This window comes from Asterias rubens, chromosome 4 (assembly GCF_902459465.1).
Source record: "Asterias rubens chromosome 4, eAstRub1.3, whole genome shotgun sequence".
Lineage (NCBI taxonomy): Eukaryota > Metazoa > Echinodermata > Asteroidea > Forcipulatida > Asteriidae > Asterias > Asterias rubens.
Genome location: NC_047065.1, coordinates 17305376 through 17317050, shown reverse-complemented (window position 1 = coordinate 17317050; position 11675 = coordinate 17305376). Strand labels below are relative to the sequence as shown.

The following is an 11675-nucleotide window of genomic DNA, read 5'->3' as shown; positions in this document are numbered from 1 at the left end:
ATTGTTAAATTGAATGATTATTTTGTTAAATCGAATGATGCAACATTACATATGACTTGTCATAAAACAAAATCGAATTAATCGTAATAAGGGTATTTTACTGAATTTTTTTTAATAAAACAGTCACTCAAATTATGATACTTGTCTACATTTAGATCTATGATTATTCTTGTCAAATCCTTTTCAGCAGTCTAGACAAGGTGAGAAGACAATGAAGAAGTTTTCAGTTTTAGAAGTGGGAGGAAAACCCCAGAGAATTGTTCCAGAGAAAACCCACAAAGTCAAGTAGGGACTGAAAAACCCAATCCACATAGTACCCCCAGTGGGAATCGAACCGGGTCCCAGAGGTGGAAGGTGAGGCAAGACACCACTCTCTATTCTGACTTCCATTTTATGTCATATAAATCTACATTGTATAGCATTGTTTATAATTTGTTCTAAGATTGAGGACGACAAAACACTGATTCAATGCATCTGTTTGGGACTCCATGCCATATGCATTTTTCCCCGTATCCTACAATTTTCTGTACAATCTTTACTATCTGTAGCCCCTTTACCAAGAGTGGCTTTTTTAGCCTTGTTTGGGGTCAACAAGGATTAACAAATTTTTAAAGTTTGACAAAATATAGGTTGCCATTGTTGTACCTTCCCTCTGGTCATCAACTTGAGAGAAAGTCTCTCTGGTCATTTTAGAGCCCAACTTCATCTGTTTCTGTTATTAACACCAGCTACGTTACGACCCTGGAGAGAAATAGAAAGAAAGACGATTGATATTCTGAATAGTGAGAGTAAAAGAACATCAGAACCACATTTCACAATAGTAGTTTTCTTTTAAATTTGCATAAAACTAGTTTTGTTTCTGTCCTTAAACAAACAGATAAATGAAGAAACAAATGTTTTACAATAGTAGAGTTGTATGGCTCATGTACAACAGTTTGCAAAATATGACTTTTGTTTTTATCAAAACAACTGAAAAGAAACAATCAGATTACAGCAGTAGAGTTTTATGGATGATGGAATACAACAACTTGCATACAATTTTTGTCCCTTATCAAAAGAAATTAGACAAACTATCATATTATGACAATAGAGTTCAGTGTAAAGCCTGGTTGGTACTTCCTGCGAATGCAATACAAATTTGGACGTCACAAATTTGCAACAAATAATTCAGTTAAGATGTGTCTCGTTTTGTATCAACCAATCAATTTTTTGGAGGTTCACCCAAATTTAATTAATAATTTTTCCCTTATCTTCTTTTAAGGACTGTTAGTCTGATATATAGTGTGCTTTCTTGGAAAATTTTGTCTCAGACTGCCTGAGTTTTAATATTGTATTTTTCTTCTTTGTAAATTGCATGTAATTCAGCCTTTGGCTGCAATGTGTTTTTAACAATAAACCAATTAATAAAATAATAATAACTTCTGCGAAACATTCACTGCGAAAACAGCCCTAAGACGTCAGAATTCACTACGCATTTGCTTTCGCAGGAAGTATGAACTGGGCTTACATGTAACATTATGGAAATAACTCTCTATATAAATTGTGGTGGTTGTGAACAGAATGTTATGATCGGTATGCTCTGATTGTTTTCAGGAGAATTGATTTGTGAAAATATAATTTGAGACAATGCATAAGAATTAGTGAAGACTTGCACAAGGTTTGTTTAGCATAGATAGACTGCAATGTACTTCAACGGTAACACATTACAATCTCAGGCCTCATGGAGGCAACAAAGGCAATTGCCTCCATGCCCCCTTGGTCATCGCCTTAGTGCCCTTGAAAAGCTGAAGTAGAAGTTAACAATTTCATCATAAATATGAATAATAATAAAGAACACTTAATAGAGGGCCGGTATCCGCTTGAGGAGAGAAAGACAAATTAGAACTGAGGATTGTTTTGTGTGAGCATGCTTGTTTGAACAGGTGAGTTTTTAAGTTTGTCTTGAATGTTGTGATGGATGGAGATGATTTGACAGTCAGTGGGAGTTGGTTCCACACCCGGGCTGATGCTACAGAAAATGACCTATTGCCCCAAAGAGTGGAAGTTCTGGGCTGATGAAGCATCATGAGCTCATAGGGTGCCCTTGACCAAGGATAAAATGTCTTGGTGCCCTTGCCCTTTCAAAAATGAAGCATACATGTACATAAGCCTGCAGTCAGTGACCTTCCTAGAATGGCAGTATTGAAAATGAAATCACAAAATTAGCTTCCGCAAATTGCAATCTCTGTAAAGTTTTTAACAATGTAAAATTCTGTTGCAATTTTTATGGGATAATAAAACAAAATAAAAAATTGTTGGCTAGTTGCCTGACTATTCTACCATTGCAGAGATTTGTATCAAAGGCTATAGACAGTATTGAATAACCCCTTTTTGCTATGAAAAGTCGCTATCTTGTAGGGCAAACCGTATGCGCGTCTAAACGCGTACATCATCGAAGCACTCAGCACGCAACATTCCCGGTTTGGTTTTCACACGCACAGACGCCATCTTGTAGGTCAGATATTTGAGCCGCGTGACGTCATGTTCAATACGGTCTATATGACATCAAAACAAACACAAACCGATTTACCGTTGAGTCGAACCCAATACACTATCTAGTTTAGGAACCCATGACTTACCACAGTGTAAGCTGCAGTCATTAATGATGAGAGGCTACCAACAGTGTGATCAATCTGTAATAGGGAGAGGGGGGGACAAAACAGAATATAACTTTCCAAAGATAACTTAAGAGTACTATATAGAAAAGTTTGCGGTAACACCATGTAATAACAATCTCTCAATGAGTTGGGGTGGTTCTGAAAAGAACCGTTGGATTAACTCGACGTTTCGATCAGTATGCTCTGATCGTCTTCTGGAGAATGCTTCTGGAGAATACTTAAACATTCTCCAGAAGACGATCAGAGCATACTGATCGAAACGTCGAGTTAATCCAACGGTTCTTTTCAGAACCACCCCAACTCATTGAGAGATTGTTATTACATGGTGTTACCGCAAACTTTTCTATATCTTACTTCCACCATGCAAAGTTTCAAATCCTACTTAAGAGTACTACTTCGTCTCTTGTTATACATGTAATTCTTTCATTTTTTTTACATTTTATATTTATTTACTGATAACCAAAAGCGGTTAACAGCCACTAATAGGCGTCATTAAGTAAGAAATAATCAAAAAAGAAATAAGAAAGCAATACAAAAATATACATAATAGCATACATATTATATGTAATTATTTAAATAAAAAACTAGTCAACAGTACACATAAGAAAGTTAATGACTGCAATTGAGCATCCGTAATGATCAAAAGCTCATAACATGAAAAATGCGTAAACATCTGAAAATTTTTATAAAAATCAAGAAATGTATGTTTACTTAAACAAATACTTTAAAGACCGCTTTTGCTCAAGAGACTCAGATTTATTTATCAAGGGCTCCAAAATGAACAAAAAGCACTAGCCAACCGAGCGACAAAAAGGGAGGAATTTTTTGGTGAAAATATCTCTGTTCCAGTGATTTTTTTTGTTTTAAATCTTTAGACATAAACTATAGTTACAAAATGTACAGGGGCTGTCAAGGTTAAAACAAAAGTATAAAAACTGTCATCAAAAGATGTGTAAAACCAGACCCCTGCCAACGATAAAAAAATAATTATACAATATAAAAAGGTAATTGCACTGAATCATTTAAACATCACACAAAATAAAACATTAAAACACAAGCAAAACCAGACTATTGAAAAAAAACTGCACCCACAACAAAACACTGTAGCAATAAGAGGAAGGGACAACAATATAAAAATATGACAGGGCGTAAGGACAATGATAGCAAACACCACCCACTGAGGCTCTACAGCTCCCGAGAAATGTGTAAAACAAGTCACATCACAATCCTCGTCTCAGTGCGAGACGAATTGATCAAGACAAAACTTTGTCAAGTTGAGATTTCTCATAAAAACTTGTTAAGTCTGGTTGCATCATGGCATCATTTTTTTTTTAAATGACACCATTCAAATTTACAAAATATTTACAAAAGTTACGAAAATAGAAATTAACAATAATCGGGTTAAATTAAAGCACACACACAAAAGCATTTAAGAAAATATAAATATTATGCATTAACTGGTAAAAGCATGCATTAAAGGCAGTGGACACTATCTGTAATTGTCAAAGACCGGTCTTCTCACTTGGTGTATCTCAACATATGCATAACAAACAGGTGAAAATTTGAGCTCTATTGGTCGTGGGAGTTGCGAGATAACTATGAAAGAAAAAAACACCCATGTCACACGAAGTTGTGTGCTTTTAAATGCTTGATTTTGAGACCTCAAATTTTAAACTTGAGGTCTCGAAATCAAATTCGTGGAAAATTACTTCTTTCTTGAAAACTACGTCACTTCAGATGGAGCCGTTTCTCACAATGTTTTGTACCATCAACCTCTCCCCATTACTCATTGCCAAGTGAGGTTTTATGACAATAATTATTTTGAGTAATTACCAATAGTGTTCACTGCCTTTAAATACAAACACACAAAAGCATAGTTAAGAGAATAGAGATTATCAATAAACAGGCAAAGACATAAAACAATACACACGAACACAAAAGTTGCAAACTTGCAGGTAAAACAAATTTTTAAACTTACATCTGATCGTAATTTGTACATCCTTGAGAAGTCGGCAAGTCGTCTGTCGATGAACATCCATGTTTCTTGGAAGTCCGTAGACTTGTCCTGAACAAGGGTAAGCTCAGCACTCTTGTATATGGCAAGCAGTGCGACTCGCTTTGTATACCAGTTAAACTACAGGAGGAAGAAAATAAAACAGCTGGAATAATAATACTACAATGCAGCTCTTCCAAAGGCACTGGACCCAATTGGTAATTATTCAAAATAATTCTTAGCATAAAACCTTACTTGGTAACGAGTAATGGGGAAAAGTTGATAGTATAAAGCATTGTGAGAAACGGCTCCCTCGGAAGTGACGTAGTTTTTGAGCAAGAATTAATTGAACATGAACTTGATTTCGAGACCTCAGATTTAGAATTTGAGGTCTTGTAATCAAGCATCTGAAAGCACATATTTTCTTGTGACAAGGGTGTTTTTTTTTTCATTATTATCTCGCAACTTTGATGACCAATTGAGCTCAAATTTTCACAGGTTTGTTATTTTATGCATTTTTTGAGAAACACCAAGTGAGAAGGCTGGTCTTTGACAATTACCAATAGTGTCCAGTGTCTATAATAATAATAATAGTAATAATCATTTTTTATATCACGCTATACACACCCGCAGAGCTTCTCAAAGCTCTTCTAACATTATAACCCCCTGGTCACTTGGCCATTTATTTAACCATCTCAGCTCCCTGGGGAGTATACAGAGTTATAGAGCACACATCCTAGTTGGTACAATGTAGATCAAGGTGCTCTACACAACGATATGACCCCTGTTCATCTGTGATTCTTAAGGCCAGTTTAGAGTCGGTCGAGCAATGGAAGTATTGCGCGCGATTCTAAGACTGAGGCCTAAAAACCTGTGTCTTTTAAAGATTGCGCATCAAGATTTCCATCGCGCGACCATCCCGCGACCGACTATAAACCGGCCTTTAGACCATTCTTCAAACTTGTTCAAATAGTGGAATTCGAAGACTTGAAGGTGTGTTGCACACTGTGCAAGTGGTCACTTGTAACATAAAGGGTGTCATGGCCGAGCAGATAAGAGCACAGAACTCAAGCTCTAGTGTTTCTGTTCAGCAGAGTGTGGGTTCGAATCCCGGTCTTGACATTTGTATCTCTCAGCTAGACACTTAACTATAATTGCTTCTCTCAACCCAGAGATGGTTCTTGTGGTTGATTTTAGCAGAGTAGTGCATATATGCGTTGCACAGGCTGTATTCTCCCAAAGGGAGCTGAAATGGTTTAAGGCGCCTTGTCAAAACCTCCAAGCCATTCCATTCCGTGTGCATTCTGCGGGAGTCCGCGGATTTGTGTAACAAAAAAAACCCAAAGCAACTAGGCAGGTCCACGGCCACGACGGCTCATTTACATGTCAATAAATATGAATATTCCGGTGGCTCCGCGGAGCGACCAGTCGGCCATTGTAAGGTCCAGCTTACCGGCGGAACCGCGGAGGAACGTAGGTTGTTAACAATGGTTTTACCTTTGCAGATTAAAAAGCAAAGCGAGGGTGGATGTGTAACTAAAATCCATTTCCTCCAATGTGTAATTTTTAAGACTTGGTTGGGCCTACATAACCAAAACATGAATTTCAAAAATGGTTTTCTTTATTCTCGGCTTCGACAAAAGTTCCAGGCTATGTGCAAACTCCGTTGTAAGTGGGTCAGAGTATCCAGGGGACAATTTTAACTGTTCCTTCTTACTTTCCAAGCGGAAAAAATTAGTTTCTTATTTATAAAATCCCAAGTCACCGTCACCAATAAACCAATCTACACACCTGTGCGACTGTGTCCATGTCAAAACAACCAGATAGTCTGGTTCGTCAATGTCTGAGGGGGAGAAAGCCACAGTCTCAGAGACACGTGTTTCTATTGGCTGTTGAATTTCCATATAGCGCGTAGCGAATGTTTTCATTCGTCGATTTTGCCCTTCTGCCAGAGCAGCATATTGTATTAAACATCATGGAAGAAAACGTTAGTAGTCGTGGCGGCGGTGATTTCTTATTAATTTAGCATCGTTTTTCTTGGGGGAAAATCGTTTAAATGTGAATGGTTTCAAGGTAAAAATCGATATTTTTGTATCAAGCATAAATAATGCAAATTATGCTTTGCAAATTGGATCGCACATTTGCGATGCACTTTTTAGAATTGCATAGCAAATCATCAAAATTGCAATGTGATACAGGTGAAATCGTTCCCTGATTTATGAAGTGCGCGATTGTCACTTGCGCTGCAGGGTCGGCTGGCACACCCAATGCATGGTGTAATTGTCTTGGACGATGGTATTCATGAGTAGAAAATGTATTATTCTGGGAGAGCACGGCCGGTCCGCGTCCAAGCCGCTGGTATTCATGACCTGAAAATACAACTTGTTTATTCATGAGACTTATTGTTATACTAACAATAGCGCTCGGCATGGATAGCTCATTAACTTCGCCGCACTTCAACGCACATGACCGTTCTTCCGCGGATTGTCCGAGGTCCTTGGCAACGGCGCTATTTGCTGTCCAGTGCGCAGAATCTCCGCGGAGGAACGCTCAGGAGGTTTTGACAAGGCGCCTAAAAGGCAGTGGACACTATTGGTAATTGTCAAAGACTAGCCTTCACAGTTAGTGTATCTCAACATATGCATAAAATAATAAAAAAAGGGAAAATTTGAGCTCAATCGGTCATCGAACTTGCGAGATAATAATGAGAGAAAAAAACACCCTTGTCACACGAAGTTGTGTGCGTTTAGATGGTTGATTTCAAGACCTCAAATTCTAATTCTGAGGTCTGGAAATCAAATTCGTGAAAATTTACTTCTTTCTCGAAAACTAGTTTACTTCAGAGGGAGCCGTTTCTCACAATGTTTTATACTATCAACCTCTCCCCACTACTCGTTACCAAGTAAGGTTTTATGCTAGTAATTATTTTGAGTAATTACCAATAGTGTCCACTGCCTTTAAGGAATGATTCTAGGCCCAGTGACCACAGGTAATAATGTTAGAAGCACTTTGAGATGCCCTGTGTGTGTGTGTAAAGCACTATACAAAAACCAAGTATTATTATTCTGATTCTGATGATAAGTTTTCCTCTCAAATGACAAGTAACACCATCTATACTCACATCTACTGATCGATCACCGGCATGATACCAGATATCGTCCATTAACTGCGACAGGTTACTAAAATGTTCCTTGGTGTTGGACGGGACGACCATAAGAGCCATGGCTTGGGGCCATTGCTCTATGAAGGGGATGATCATTCGCAGACGCGCCTCAAGGGCATCTCGGATCAAGGGCACTGCCCTCCTGCCTCTGTTGATAAGACAGGAAATTCAAATTTATTCATTCAAAAAGCTGGGCTAAAGATGCAGTGTATTTAGGTTTACAGTTTGTCCAACTGATAGAGTCCACGGAAAACCTTTTTAGGTGCACCGCAAACAATTAGTTTATGGAAATTTGTATCGGATAAAGAATATTTGAGGCAATCTCGGTGGGCTAGTTTGGCAAAGGTTGTGGGTTAGAATCCCAACGCGTAATGTGCCTGTGATTTTTTTTCACAGAGCTCAGGAAAGAACTGAGTATACAGTGCTGGAAAAACATCGATGGAATATGGGTAAAACCAAAAATTAATATTCAAATTAATATGCAAATTTCCATCTATTAAATTATACACAAACCTTTTCCCGCCTTGTTCTTCTTCCGCCGTCTCCTCCTGCACTTCTCTCGCCAGCTTCTCGGCCAGCTGGGCATTACATTCTTTCACAAAGTGATGAACGAGATCCCCGCCACCCCTGGGGAACATTCCATGAGCCACGCCCGGGAGTCCCTCTGCCCTGGCCCCCTCCGATAGCGCATCGACCGACCACCCGAATGCAGGGACGAATTCTAGAGCCGAGTTTAGAACAAGTTGTCTGACTGCTGCGGTGTCTGATTCTTCTGACTGCTCCTCTTCTGATGAGAAGGGCTCGTCGGCTTCCTGAGAGGTGCTGTAGTTACTCTTCGTTTGGCTTTAGGAAGGAAGGAATAAAAAATTATGTTGATGTGGAATCTAGTGTTACCATTATTTGTGTTTGACCCTTTACACCGATAAGTGCTACGCTCTAGTACCCAGTACACCCCCCCCCCCCTTTCACCTGAGTCCTGTTAAAACAAATCCACAGGCATATCACTCGGTTGGGATTCCAAACCACAACCTTTGCCATTCTTCAGCAGATTTATTTTTTACCCTAACACCTATATGTGTGCTAAGCGATGTACACTACTCAGTACAGGCATAATGAACCTTTCAGGAGAGATTCAACTCTCAACCTGTTTCATTCTTAAAGGCAGTGGACACTATTGGTAATTACTCAAAATAATTATTGGCATAAAGCCTTTCTTCATGACGAGTAATGGGGAGAGGTTGATGGTAATAAAACATTGTGAGAAACGGCTCCCTCTGAAGTCGACAGGGGTGCTTTTTCTTTCATTATTATCTCGCAACTTCGATGACCGATTAAAATCAAATGTTCACAGGTTTGTTGTTTTATGCATATGTTGAGATACACCAACTGTGACGGCTAGTCTTTGACAGTTACCAATAGTGTCCACTGCCTTTAAGTAGACTTCTTACCACTAGAGCACCGAGATTCCCAGTAACTTCAAGCAGTTTGAAATCCTATGTTTTATCAGCAGGTAGGCCCTACTGCAATGATGCATTTTTGCTGAAGTATTTTCTAAGAAGAGCCATCCTTTGCTTCAGTTCTAGAATTCCATTTGATCACTGATCTTGTTCCAATTTACCAACCCATTTATGTTTTTGTTACATTATACTGTAACTATTTAAAGCCATTATACGCTTTCGGTAAACAGTCCAAGTTCCACACTTCGTGTATCACAACTTATTATATAAAATAACAATCCTGTGAAAATTTGGGCACAATCGGTCATTGGAGTCGGGAGAAAATAACGGTAAAACCCACTCTTGTTTCTGCGCGTTTTGTCGTGTCATGACATGTGTTTACTATAAATCCGTAATTCTCGCTATCGAGAATTGATATTGTTTTAATGTTTTCTCAAAAAGTAAAGCATTTCATGGAACAATATTTCAAGAGAAGTCTTTCACCATTACCTTCTGTTAACCCTGTAAATTATTTGTAAATCTTTGAACTTTTTTTTTTCTGTCCCAAAAGTGTATAATGGCTTACACACAGCCCCCCCCCCCCCCCCCGCCCCCAAATAAAATAAAAAAAATTAAAATTAAAAATAAATAAATAAATAAAGTACCACAAAAAAAGAACCAAGAAGATTGTGTTAAAATTTCTCAGGAAGTGAAACTCACTTGAATGTTTGCTTCCCAGAGTTTGATGTTGAGCACCGTCTCAATAAATTCCCTGCGGCATACCGTCCTGGAGCATGTGCACCTAGAGGGTAGATTAGTCAAATTGTGTACCATTTTTATATGCATAAATCAAAATGTGAACTAGTTTCTATATCCTAGCATCAGTGGCAGTGCCACCACTTTTTCATTGTTATAATCTATCTATCTAAGATATTTTTTAGTGAACTACTAATAATAATAATAATAACAACCGTATTTCTATAGCGCCTAACACCTCCAAAAGAAAGTCTCTAAGCGCTCAGAAGAAAACAAAAGAATAATTAAGCATATGAAGATTTAAATAGATATATATGTAGCACGTGCACGTAAAAAGTACACAAGCTTAATTCACATAAAACAGCCGTTGATTCGTATTCGCGCCCTCACGGGCCCACAGCTCGGCAGGCCGATGACGTCATGCTGATTGGCATATTCCAAGATGGCTGCGCCGGGTACCAATCGGGTACACAAAGCAAGCTAAGAGTTAGGTGAACACATTCAGCCGGTTTATACTGCCGGGTGGCTCGAGTCGTAGGGGAGGCGCCAGATTTTTTTAATTTTTTTTTATTTCTTAGCTGCATGAGGAAATGGTGTGGACGTGTGGCTAAGGATTCGGAAAAGTTTCTGTATTGCGACACCACTTTCTCATTCGATATGAAATAATAAAATAGTATCTAAATTTACCTCAATGAGATATACCTTTTTGCAAAAAATGGGTGAAAAAGTGGTGGCGCCATACGGAAAGTTATCCAAGGATTCAGCTAGCCTTTGCCACACAAGTGGGGCTAGGACTGGACTGGAGTGGAGTGGACATGGGATGGTCACACTGTCACTGTGAGTGTGACCATGCTGGAGGTAGGCTCCATGGTGGGACTGTCACTGTGTGTGTGTATGGAGGTGGATGGACAGCGTATGCTAGTTTATTTGGATCGATTTAAATTCACGTACAACTTGTACGGTTTATCAAAATACAAACAAACACTGAAAGAAAACTTGGATCCGAAAACTTCCCTCACACAAATATTTACCTTTCATTAAAATTCGAGCTCTCTGTTTAGGTGAAAACAGCGATCGGATCGGTAACCTTGTTGCATAACAAAGTTCTCTGTAAGCTGCCATCTTGCTTTATTGATAACGCCCTCTACGACGAAAGGATGGCTGGCCCAAGGGGGCGGGGCGATTCCTCAACCTTGTTGATAAACAAACCGAGCATGTTTTTATACCCGGCCGAATGCTAGTTTTAACCAAATTCAACATTTAAATTAAAGTAAAATACCTCCCAGACTTGTTGCTTTGTTTCAAACAAATTCAACATTTCTACTTTGTTTGAATTAAAAGTATTGTCTGTCCTACCTTTTTTTTTTTAATGTGCATTTATTGCTTTCATTTTCAATAGTTTTCTATCTTTTGGCAAAAAACTTGGGCTGTGAGATGTTACGATAGAAAGTTCTGTACCACATTTGATTTGACAATGCTAATTTGGTTGTTGTAGTCGCCTGCTCTCTAAAATATCTGCCCGAAGGGTACACAAAACTGTCGTCACGATCAACTGCGGGGTGGTGGGTTGGGGGATTAGGCCTATTGTCTTGCTTTGCCAGCTTTGAAAACGAAATTATGAGAAGCATGCAATTGTCATACCAGTACCCTATAGGAAGTGTTAAACTGTT

At 38.7% G+C, this 11675-nt stretch overlaps 1 protein-coding gene across 1 annotated transcript; it reads right to left on the bottom strand.

Annotated features, from left to right (window-relative positions):
• Nucleotides 1–299: 299 nt before the first annotated feature.
• Nucleotides 300–11127, bottom strand: LOC117289268 (ubiquinone biosynthesis protein COQ9-B, mitochondrial-like). The gene is made up of 7 exons (XM_033770310.1): nt 11037–11127; nt 9970–10051; nt 8327–8656; nt 7772–7961; nt 4636–4791; nt 2619–2672; nt 300–741 (listed from the first exon to the last, which is right to left on the bottom strand). Exons 1-7 carry the CDS (start codon nt 11125–11127, stop codon nt 703–705), a joined length of 942 nt encoding a protein of 313 aa, XP_033626201.1. The 3' UTR covers nt 300–702.
• Between the last annotated feature and the right edge of the window lie 548 nt (nt 11128–11675).